The sequence below is a fragment of the Nanorana parkeri genome, unplaced genomic scaffold (genome assembly GCF_000935625.1).
Source record: "Nanorana parkeri isolate BGI_ZX_2015 unplaced genomic scaffold, ASM93562v1 scaffold1097, whole genome shotgun sequence".
Lineage (NCBI taxonomy): Eukaryota > Metazoa > Chordata > Amphibia > Anura > Dicroglossidae > Nanorana > Nanorana parkeri.
The window spans coordinates 434,512-447,356 of NW_017307365.1; the positions used below are offsets into that span (position 1 = coordinate 434,512).

Consider the following 12,845-nt stretch of genomic DNA (forward strand, 5'->3'; position numbering starts at 1 on the left):
CCCCCCATGATTTTTTGCGCGGGACAAATCCTTTCTTTCCTGCAGATAGGTCTAGACCAGCATTTAACTCTCGGCACCATCAAGTGCCAGGTTTCTGACCTGTCTATCTTGTTCCAAAGACTGTTGGCCTCTCCTTAATTAAGACCTCTCAGCAATGAGTTTCCCCATATAGCACCTCTTTTTCTTTCCCCTGTGACTTCACGGGATCTAAATCTGGTTCGCTCTGTGCTTTAGTAACCGTGGTTTGAACCATTTAAAGAAATTCCTCTACTCGCACCCAAAAGAGGGTATTTCTTGTAGCCATCACCTCTGCGAGATGAGATTCTGAACTGGCAGCTTTATCCTGCAGAGAACACTGTCTGGTTTTGCATAGGGACAAGGTGGTGTAACAGCCCAGGACTTCCTTCTTGCCTAAGGTAGTTTCTGCCTTTCACCTTAACCTGGATATTGCTCTCCTGTCCCTCTGTCTGGGTCCATTTCACCAAAAGGAAATTCCCCTCTATTGCCTGGTTGTGATTTGGGCTGTGAGAGTCTATCTTAGCCACTGCTTCCTTTAAGACTGATTTGGTTTTTGTAATTGATGGACCCTGTGAGAGTGTATGCTTCTCATTTCACTATCTCTAGGTGGCTCAGGCAGACCTTCATTTAAGCTTATGGTCTCAAGAAGCGGGTTCCACCATTTAGTCTTTGCGCACTCTACTTGATCTGTGAGTGCTTTTTTGGGATCTTTGGCATCAAGCAACCATTTCCCAAATTTGCAAGGCTGCCACCTGATCTTGTGTTCACACAATCTTTTAAGTTTTACCAGATGGACGTTGGTACTTATTTTGGAACCTAATGTGCTTCAGGTGGCTTATTGAGCTGCAGGCTGTCTACAGTTCCCTGTTGTTTTTCTTGGGCCTGTCTGCATTTATTTGCTGTGTTGCCTACCCCTCCTTTGGACGTCCAAAGGGTGAACGTTTTCCTGTGTTCCTTTTATTGGAGGAGAAAGAAAATAGGACTGGCCATTAAAATCCTTTTCTAGTTCACTGTGCGACACCCCTCTGTGTTTATAATTATGTTGTCCGTACTACTTTGCTACCAAACTGAGACATGCTGGAAGTGAGAAATTATCTTGGGCTGGCCTACTGTTTTTCTATTTACCAGTTCCTCCTGTAAACAGCAGTGTAACATAAAGGTGAATACTTCATTTGTCCCTCAATAGACTTACTGTAAAAACCTTTTTTTTTTTTTTAGTACAAAAATTCTATTTAACAGCTGTATTATCTAGAAATGGAGCGCAGCAGCTCTGTGTGGTTCCTCGTTTCAAGTCTGTTTTCAGTATGTCAATGTTAACCCAAGGAATTATTTTCCATTTTCCTTAATGTATTTTATATAACTTTATAGCACTATATGTTAAGATAAAATAAATATGGAAAGACGAATTCAAGGCTGAAAGGAGCTCACATTTTCTTTCATTGTACCTAGATTTACAGTCTTCAAAAAGACTTATACTATGTACACAATTGTATAGAGCTATTTCATATGTCGAGGAAGCAGTGCAAGGGTGTAATTGAAATTCCAGCCAAAATATAACAAGTGTGTGAATCTTCTCATACCTGGTAACTGTAATGGAGCAAGTACTGAGGCATCAATATGAATGATTTCCCATAAAACATTTTGTACATATCGGAGTCAGTGATTCCTCCATAGTGAAAGTGGAATTCGCTACCTTAGTAACATCTGAATTGAAATATATGGGGAAAACAAAGGATCGAATGTGTAAGACTTTGAGAAGGCTTCATTTTGTGATTTCATCTTTGAGATACTATCTACATTGTTAATGTTTATAAATCTATATATTAGTAAACATATAGAAAAAAAAAAAATATGTAGATGCGTGAAACTTTTTTTTGTTCTTCTGTATATAATGTGTGCTTTTAGCCAGCATGACGCAGTAGAAGAGCCACTAGGAACTGGTCCTCCAAAGTTGGCTGGGAAATACCTAGAGTTTGTCTCCTTGGTTCCCAACAGCTCTCACTGGTTTCTGCCTGTAACCTCACATCACTTCAGGAGAGAGTGGTAATGGGAGGTTATAGGTAGGAATTTGCTTTATTTTCTTTTAAAATGGAGATCAAGGCTCATGAATAAAAATAGAGTTCTGGAGGAATATCCACAGTACATGCATGTAAAGCCATCTTCTAAAATTAAGCCTCATAATACTGACAGTCTACTTTTTATTTCAATAGTTGCAGCTTAGGTGAAAGGATTGCTACAGAGGCTTAAGATGATAATGTGACTTGCTCATATACCACTGGGAGATTTTTTTTCAGCAAGGCATAAGGCATGAGTAGGGAGGTACTATGCTATCAATCCCTTTTTTTGGGGCGGGGTCTTATTTAAGGATCGCTAAAGATGATGGAAAAAAGTATATGCTATAACAAATAAAGTTCTCCTTTTAACAGTGTACTCTAGCCGGAATTGAAATTAAGCCTTAAAGTGCATAGAAGGGTCACATTCCACCTTTTAAGGTCTTCAGTTTTGCCTCTAAACATAGCTATGGTACTCCAGCCCATAGCTATGGGACCCCCTGTTTGCTTACCTGTTTGTAAAGCAGGGAAGTGTTAATTAAAAAAAAAAAAAAACTCCCACATGTGAGTTTTCACAGTATTAGTACAAAGCAGTTTGTTGCAGTCGCCAATCAGATTTAAACTTACCTTGGAAGTTTAAAATTGTACATCAAACTAATGGAGCGGAAGTTAAACCATGTAGGCTTCAGACTTGTCTACACCCCACAAAACTCTTTAGAATGCGATAGTGGTAGATTTCAGATAAAAGGTAAACTATAACTTTGAGAACATTTATTTTAAAGTTTATAATATTTTATTAGCACTTGTGTTTTCTACCCTTTTTACTGTATGTATGCCAGCTTTGCCCCCCTCCCCCCCGCCTCAAAAAAAAAAATTAGTACATTAAGGATTTCCAGCACATTATTAAATGGGATATTCATGCTGTTTTGTTGGTAGCCACATCAAGAAAGTTTACATGCCCGGATGTTTTTTGCTTTTGTTAAACATAAAGTAGGGATGCGCTGATACCAAGTATTTGGGTGAGTACTCATCTAAATGCTCCCGATACTTATCCCAGTGCCAGAACTTCCATGGGGCTAGCTTCCCGACCAATCAGGAAGCCGGGGGGCGGGTAATGCACAATACACACAGGGACCATGGGGAGCAAAAGTAGCCACCCTCCAGAAGGAAGGACAGTGTCGGCACCAATTCGGAGATGATTTGAAGATCTACAGCTGAGTGATTACAAGGGAGCATGTAGACCACCTTTCAGCTTATCAGGAAGCTGGGAGGCGAGTCATTACACGCCACCTGGCTTCCTTAATGGGACTTCCGTTATTGGCGAGTACCTAATAAAAAATATTGGTACTCGATATCGAAGAACCAGTACATACATGCCTATAACAAAGATTTATACATTTATTGGACCGAGAAAGTTAGTTATTAGCAAAGTTAACCATATTTAGTCTAACTGTGCTGCTTGCTGAAAAACTTTTTATCAGAATAAACATTTACTCAAACGTAAGTGAAACTTGTAGCCTTATTAAAAATTTGCATTTGCCTTCATATTTACTTTCATTTACCTCGTATCTGATCCTCATATTTATTTCCTATGCCTTATGCTGCATTATATTACATAATATTACATACATTCAACCCAAAAAGAAAAAATATCTAACCAGAAAATAAAGTATATCTAAGAAAGTTTGTTTTTGCGTCTATTTGCACAGAATGCATGTAAGGAAAGATCCGTAGGGTGAATGCCTCTGCAAATTGTGTATAAATAGATCTCTATATAGTCAGAAGCAGGGAGAAGAATAAGGGCTAGTTGACACCAGATGCAGCGATGATGAAGTCCGTTCTGTTTTGCATCTGCATCACAATGCACCAGAGATTGTTGATCCAAGGAATATCTGATTGCCTTATGGGATCATGAAGGGATTTTTTTCCCCCCCGTTGGAGCAAATTGAACCATGCTTTATAGGAGGGGGTCGGGGTGGTTTGCCTTCCTCTGGATCAGAAGTGGTTAAATGTGGGCATAGCGTTCTGTTTTAGGTTTTTCCTTTTTTTTAATCTCTATAGGTTGACTTTTTTTTAACCTAACTATGCAATGCTTTCCTATGGTATTTCATGTGCTCTGTTCACACCAGTGCAATCCGTTCCGATGCCGCCAGAAAAAATGCTGCTTTCCCTATTTTAGCTGCATCGGATCGTGATGGAACACATGCAAATGCATAGGACAGCACTGGAACACCTTAAATCCATTTGAAGCCAAAAACAGATGCATCAATCATGGTAAAATCGTGGCAAAATGCATTGCCCCGCAGCTTTGCAGACGCATGCGGTTCTAATGCAGTTCTGGTGTGGATTAACCCTAAGAGGTCAGGCAGTTTTTTTTGTAGCTCAGATGCAATAAGTCTTGGTTGCAGGACTATTTTGCCACAAAGTAACAAAAGCATGTGTGAAATCTTGAGGCTAGATTCACACCTAGGCGATTTTATCCCCGCGATATTGCACAAAACAGAGATTTGCATTGAATCTATGGAAGCTGTTAACACCTTTTGCGGATTTGTCGCGCCGTAGAAATCACTTATCGCGCAAAAAGGTGCAGGAGCTATTTTCGGCAGTTGTCGCGCAGTTTGGGACCCATATCCATCTTTGCCCATTAAAAACTGCATGATAACCGCAGTTTTCAAAGCAAAAACGCCCGACAACCGCTCACAAGCTTAATCGCCTAGGTGTGAACCTAGCCTTATTCAGCTTTAGAAGTTCCCTGTCAGTTATTTTTAGATCACTTGTAGACCCCTGATGTCTGCCAGTGGCTAAGCCTCCTTCTGATAAGCATATTCAAAATGTTTAAAGGAGAACTATGAGATGAGTGATTTCCACTCTCCTCATAGTTCTAAGCCGACCTGTGATAATGAGACTGTCACAGGTCGGCTCAGTAGATCGGGAGGTGAGGGAACACATACCGGGTTCCCTCACCTCTCGATCCTGTCACGGTTCTCTGCTGTGACAGGGGGAGGGGCTGGATTCCCCTCTCCCCGCTCCGATCTGCCAGCGCTGACTGGCGGAACGAACGGGGGAGGGGGCGGGTACAGCTGGCTCTGCCTCTAGGTAGGCAGAGCCAGCTGTTACTCACGCAGCTGGGTGGATCCCGTCTTCCGAGTCGGGATCCGCTCCAGGTGCGGCATCTCAGTATACCGCGAGCTGTAGCTCGCGGTATACTGAGCTTAGGGTAACGGGAGGACGCTAGTTTGTGTCCTCCCGTTACCCTAAGGAGAACTATGGGGAAAAACACTGACCCCATAGTTCTCCTTTTAAAAGAATTCACACAAGAATTCTGGTGTGTGTGTATATAGAGGCCTGTTGCATTGTACATATTGTGTATCTGCACAAATGCCAGAGGTAGGAAAATAGTATTAATTCCAAAGTGATGGGGGAGATATTTAATGCATTGCCTATTTACAATTTTTGCTATTGTAGATTTTCTCCATTTGTTAATGGAAAATATACATTTCATAAACATTTTGCGCAAATATTCTATAACATAATTAGGACTAATATGTTTTTATGCTATAGGTCCTTTCCCTTCAAAAATATATATTGTTTTCTTTTTATACATTTTCAAGTCAATAATGAAAATTTATGTGTGGAAAAAAAAAGGAAAAATTGGTCTGGCAGCAATTGGGTCAATTCAGAGCTGAACTTAATTTCTGCATGTGACCCTCTGCCACTCCTGCTGTGCCAGCCAGGGCTCTGCTGTGAGCTGATCTTCTTGGTTCCTTTTTCTAATGTTTGCTGTGCATGACTTCTTAATTAGGTTTGACTCTCTGGCCATTTAGGAAATGGTTCAGAAGACTATATATTAAAAAAATGAAAATATAAAAATATTTTTTACATGGAATTATGTGATAGCTCTGCCACATAAATAATATACAAGATAAGTTTAGAAACAACAACCTTTAAAGTGAGTCCAGTCCACTATTGCATGCCAACACAGCCTTTGCCGCTGGTCAGATGGGAGCATTCAGACAATGAAAAGGTAAGAAAGAAGCTTTATGTACTGGCATAGTATAGCAAATAATTAATTTCTCGATTAATAACAAAGGAATACTCAAGTTTAAAATCTTTTTGGAACATTTGCACACAGTTCCTTCTGCCCGAGTGCTGTCTACAGCCAACTATCTATTCCTGCATATACTCCCATCTGAGAATAGAAACCTGTTTGCTTGATACAGTCCTTATTTATTTCCTATTTTATTTCAGTTATGTGTTCTTTAGAAAAATATATATTTTTTTAAATTAAATATTGCTTAAACCTGTCCGGTTTACTGTAATCCTGGGCATATCTGTCTTCTAGCATTAAAAGCATGGGGCAGTGTTGTTAGCCAAAGGGCTTTAATATATTGCAGAGTGCACCAACCAAATGGAGCTTTCTGACAACGCAGAGATAACCTCTGTATTTAGCTACTGCTGCTTTGACTGCAGTGAAGAAAAACCAAGAACTGGCATCTGTTTTGGCTGAGCTAAAATAGCAAACTTTTGGTATTTAGGTAGGACTGTTGTTTAGCTGTTTTACTTTTTAGGGGAACTTTTATAAAGTGGTTCTCTTTTTCCAGTCATTATTGTCCGTCATTTTGTGCTTAAACACATTATAGGTAAAGTCCAGGCAACAGAATTCTTGCAAAGGACTGTAAAGATCAAAAAGATAAAGTAAATCTGTAATGAGAGAATTATAGAGGCTGTCATTAATTACCTCATTCTTAAAAAGCTAGCTGTCTGGCACATTGCCTTAGATGCATTTACTAATGGCCAACAAGTATCCAGGTCAAGTTAGTCTAAGAAACATCACTATTTGCATACCTTTTCCCTGATCAGGGACTCCCAAGGCTGGAGAAGAGCATCCAGCACCCATGTTTTCAGGAGCAATGTTCTGCCAGCTATGAAATCATTTATTTGGAGTAGAGTTACTCATTGTTTAGGTAACTATACTTTTATTGCCCCCTGACCACACAACTGAAAACCATTTCACTTATTTAGTCCTGAGGTTTAGGAGGCACTAGCCTTGTGATTTTATCCTGAATATTTTATCCAGGGGTCTGTGACAATAGCCTTTTCAGTAGACATCAAAAATGCCAGCCTATATGTCTTTCTCTTGACAGGTTTACTTCAATCAATGTAACTCAAAACCTTGTTTTGTCTAAGTGTAGAATTCTTTGTAGTGACTTGTTTTATGTTTTGTTTGTTTCATTATGTGCTATAAAGCGTGCATTTTCTAATTTTCTACATTGTCAAAGGACTTTACTATGCTAAAATTGATCAAAAAGTGGCCATGTGTAATGTATGTGCATTGTGTAAGGTGAGAATTACTAAATGACAGCGCTGTTTCAGTTTATCACCCTATATGGTACTAGTTACCTTTTGTTGCGTTTAAACCAGCTTTTCTCAACATTGTTTTCACCAGGAACCTTTGAAAAGTATGCAAACTCATAAGACACCCCAGTCTAAAATGTAATTGATTTTAGAGGGGAAACCCTTTATATTAGCTGCCCCCTTCCAATCTGGAGCCCAACTCTTTCACGTAAGTCCTCCCCTTTCACCCTTGGAGAACCACTTTACATCAGAGGCCCCACCTTTCACATCAGAGCCCCCTTCTTGCTCAGGTGTGCTCTACACCCCTTATACATCTGATTTTCTCCTTCACATCAGAAGCCCCCCCTCACAGCTATGGCGAAGGGCAGAAGGTGGCCTGGACAGGGGCACTATTCCTTCCTTTTTTTAATGGATCCCACCCTACATGGATTAGTGCGATTTGTTTCCATGGTGTGGTGGCCGCCCTGCTGCACAATGGAAAGGCATGGCTCTGTGATCATTTTGAGGCACCCTGGTTGAGAGAGGCTGCTTTAAACTAACCTCCTATAGCTAGAGTATAATTGATCATCTTAAAATACTCCTGTTGCTTAAATAGTGAGCAAAAAAGATAAACCTTGCGAAAGCAGTCACTAGCAGGTTAGTTTGCGTTCCTCTATTAGCTTTGTATTACTTGGTTGTACTTCACATGTGTCCCATGAATTCAGGCTCTGACTTTCTTTGTCAAAATTTGCACTGAAATTTGCAGTCTTCTGGGGTGCAGAGTGAGGTAATTTTAATCCAAAAGAGGGTACATACAAGAACCTTCCGGTGTCTTGTTTACACAGAGAAGCCTTTTTTGACAGATCTACTAGAAAAGTTGAATGTCTACAATGGTAATAGCCATACAGACACTTCTCATAGAGGTATATTTGTAAAAAAAATATATATATATCATATACACACAAGCATAATCCAGTGTTTTTGCATTTCCTTGTATGCATAGATAAGAGCAGATAAAGAAAGCTTGCATAACTAGTGATTTCACATAGGTGCTTTAGTTAGTGTGTATTGTTTATTTATTTGTTACTGTGTTAGCTTTGAAATGGAACAGGTCATGTTTAAATACAAAACATATTTGTACTACAATTGTGCTTCATTGAATTATTAACCATTCTTGAAATTCAGTCATGTTCCACGTGAATGTAAGCTGCATTAGAATTTGCTTTGGCACAATATTAGGGCAGTGACAGCAAAAGGGTAAAAGGACTGGAATGTGTCTAGTACACAGTGGAGAAAGTTTTTTTTGTTTTTATTATTGCAGGTTTGCTGTTAAAGTGTATTTCAACTGTTGCAGTCATATTTAAAGAACACCGGGCATATAAAACCTTAACCCTTGCAGTGAGGCTACCTGCAAGGATACTGCACTGTGAGGGTTAGGTGCTCATTTTTGTCTAGGAAGCTAAAATAACAGATATACTCACCGGTCCCTGGAGCCTCGCTCTCCTTTTGCTCCTGAAGTCTAAGGTCCTTTAAGCTATTAAGTTCAATACAGTGTATTGGGCATGGGGATGCTGAGGGACATTATATCACCAGAACGGAGAGGGAGAGAGGCTGCAGGGGACTAGTCTAGCAGCCTGCTAGGTCTGAGATTTGAGTACATCTCTGATATTTTAGCTCCAGACAAAATAAATACTTAACCCTTTCAGTGTGGGGGTAGCCCTACTGCAAGGGTTAAGATTTGTATATGCCCAGAGTTCTTTAAGGAACTGTTATATATTGTTTTTTTGTTGTTGAAAGTGCAGAAACCATACAGTGTACTGCCCAAACCTTGACATCTTTAACCCTTTGTTAGGGTAGACAGTGCTGCACATCTAGTTTACAATTGATAAGATCTGCCAGCACACTACAGACAGGGTTAATTTTGGTAATAGATCAAGTGATAACACTCCCTCAAAGTAAAAGTAAACCAGAGGGTTATAATTTCTGTCAGTTTTTTGCCATCCGTGTCCCATTGGCTAGGTTTCTCTTCACTTCTCCTATGGCAACAACAGAAAGTTTTCTCCAAAGTGAGGAAAATCTTCTTTTTAGACCGTTATGGGGACAAATGCCACAATCAGAAGTTTTTATAATAGACTTCACTCCTGTTCTGGTGACCACTGAATTTTGGATTTCCTTTCACTTTTTCTCTTTGTGATTACGGTCACTAAGACAAATGGGATGGATCTCCCTAGTGGGGACACAGACGGCTATAATAACCTGACGGTGGTTCTAATCCCTCTCCACTAAAATAAACATTTTAACGGCATTGCACCAACACTACATAGAAGGGAAAAGCTATGTAGGATTTTTAGACAGGTAAAAAGGTAAGCAGCAATTTTAAAGTTATGCTATGTGAATGGGAACATATAACAAATATAATTTAGGTGTTATCCCAATTTGGCCACAAAGGTGGGAATACACTTGATGGTACTTATCCAGTGCTTTTTTTTTGTCCTTTACCTATTACTGTGGCAGCAGTATTATTGGTTTGGCTAAGTCATTTAGGTATTAGAAGCTTAGCTAATATTTAGCATCTGAGAACATCACTATGATGCAAAGTTCCTCCAGGTAGATAGCTGAGGTTTTGGTTCGAAAAGCGGTAATTTCAGCCCTGCAGTGCTTTTAATTTACACTTAATCAAAGTCTAATTCTTAACATGCTTTCTTGTTTTATGAAGATAATTTCTACAGAGCTTGTAAATGATTTTATATAGGAAATATTGCTAACACTTTTTATTTACTTTTAGCATTCAATCTTGAGCAGCATGTTTGGAGATGCATACTATGATCAACAGATGACTGCACGGCAGACCAATGCATTATCTCACCAGGTATGTTACATTTTACAGAAACCTATGACATTTAAGATTGTTTCACATAGGTTTGTACAGGTAATGCATACAAGCTTACGTTGCAACAATGGGTTTGTTTTTACTGTTATTTCAGCAGCATAAGTCTAATTTGGGTTTATTTTCTATTTTTGTGTTTGTGCTGCAGCATTAAGTATTCCATATTTAAAGTAATACAAAAATGTAATGAAAATTAATGACACTTTCAGTACAAATAATTGCAATGCGCTGTGACCTTCTTTTTTTTTGTGCTCTTATTGAGTGGTTAGAATATTTCCCAAATCTATTAAATATACAGCCACAGATATGCAACAGCTCCTAATGATTGCATGAAATTCCACTTTATACTGCATTTTGTACTTAAAAAAGAAAACTTTATAAATATTTAATGTAACTTGTGTATCAAGTTGCATTAAATTATTCAGAAGTCTTTAGATAAGATGTGTGCTGGTTTCTTGATGCTTTAAAAAAAGAGCATCAGATGGCAAAGAGGGGTTTCTGATGGAGAAGAAATAGAAACCTTTGTGGCTACAGATGCAAATGTGAGTCAGTTTGGGTTGATTGGCAGTTAGCACTATGTGTCTATTATGAGAGATAATGTATCAGTTGTCACACCGATATAGGGCTCTTCAAAACAAAATGAGATTACTACCAGGGTTCCAAAGAGATCAATAGTTGGTGCCTGAATTGCAGGTGTATGAGACGGATAATAATGATATTCATTGTGTATTTAAACGCAGAAAGAAAAATGTATGTGATTGCAACTTACCAGTCCTTAAATCGGGTGGCTGCATTAATTTCTTTTTTTAGACCTCTCCCCCCCCCCACCCCCCCTTTAGTTTTCAGGTTTCCTTGGGTATAAGCTTTTCTCCTAAGAACTCTGCTAAAGAAAGAGAATGTAGAGTTGTCATTTACAATACTCAGTATAGGCAAATAAGTTGAGAGGTGATACAAATCTATTGATTTAAGATCGTCCATACCGAAGTGAGTTTATTATGCTGTCATCCTACAAAGTAAAGTGGCAAGAAAAAACTGAACTAGATCAGGTCAGGGATGATTGTCTGTCTGAGGTTTGCAGTGTAACTACCTTGACTGGCATGCATACCTTTTAATTATCACTATTGAGTGGATGTCCTGGGCAGTAAGAGTGTGACCCCTGGACATTTCTGAATCCCTCTCCCTCACTTTTTTTTTTTTGGTTTTGTTACTTGTTTACCCTTTTTATTGCCCTAGGTAACAATCATGGATTTGTCACTTCTTACCATTTATTCCTTTTTCAGTAATTTTAACAGAATGCTGTGGTCTTTTTTTTCCATTAAAGGGAAAATTTAGAGTATTTTAGGTGAACACCTATTTTAAGCTATTGCGGTATTTACATTTAGGGTTCATTCTGATGTTAAACATTTGTACAGCCTTGCTCTTGCGAAATGTTGTAATATAGAGATTTATAGAATAAACACTAGAGAGAGCTCTATATTATATTTGGCCTTATTCAGTCTTCCTACTTTGCTTTGTTGAGTTAAGATTTCAGTAACACAGAAACGTGCATTGTGAGAACAAGCCGTAAAGCACATCTATTGCATAACATTACTCCTTTTAAAAATGCAGTAGTTTTTTGTTTAATTGTCCCATCAGTCTTAGATTCAGTATGTAACATACAGGCAAGTTATAAGTAGGGCTGCAGCTAACAATAATTTTTATAATCGATTATTTCGCCAAGTATTTTTTCAGCTAATCGATTGGTTGCATTAAAAGAACCTCTCTCCCCCCTTACCCCCCCTACCTCTCTCAATCGATGGGCAGTATGTCAAAGAGCAGTGACCTGTTGCTACATAAAACAAACCTATCTTCAAACACTTTTAGGATACATGGACACGAACAGAAACAGAAGTTTTGACACACATTTTTAATATCTGACCAGCTCCTCTTATGTACTGAATCACCAGGTTCAAAATCGTGTACAGAGCCAAACAACACGCCATTATTTTTGGGATTAGTCTTAAATTAGTCTTTGGGATACACTGTCACATTGATTTAAATTGAACCTGTACCCAGACTATGCACTTTAATGTATGTAAATTTCATGACATCACATAGCACAGGGAGTTAAATTATTTAACCACTGGTTTTGCAGCTGCCTTCAGGTGATTTGTCACTGGCAAATCAATCAATGCTGCAGGACAGCCGTGCATAACTATTCCCACTCCCAGCCTGCCTCATTTTGTTTACTTTTTCGCTGAAATTTTTATGTAAAATTCTTCTATCAAGTTTCCCTAATGCTGCTCTAAGCCATTGTGGCTCCAGCACCCATGTGGTCATTTTTTTCCCCCCTAGCAGAGCCTTGTTGGACCATACTGGAAAGAAGACCTTTTTGCTTGTAGTTGACAGCTCCCTCGAGCCGGCTGTCAATTACATGTACTGGCCCACCCACCTCAGTGACGTGGCTGAGCGGCATAGGAATGCAGAGGCGCGCTGACGGGGCCCTCAGCTTGTTCTGCGCAAGCTCCTGCCTGAAGGATCCCTCTTGTGCCAGCCTGCCTGATGTGATGGGGCAT

The 12,845-nt window shown here is 39.2% G+C and overlaps 1 protein-coding gene across 2 annotated transcripts in view; it reads left to right on the top strand.

The window, feature by feature from the left end:
• CRTC1 (CREB regulated transcription coactivator 1) overlaps window positions 1-12,845 on the top strand; it is a 134,543-nt gene that overhangs the window by 112,953 nt on the left and 8,745 nt on the right. For both annotated transcript variants that reach the window (XM_018567814.1, XM_018567815.1), the window contains one exon: window positions 10,189-10,272. In XM_018567814.1, the coding sequence (XP_018423316.1) occupies window positions 10,189-10,272 (84 nt within the window). The remainder of the gene's footprint in view (window positions 1-10,188; window positions 10,273-12,845) is intronic.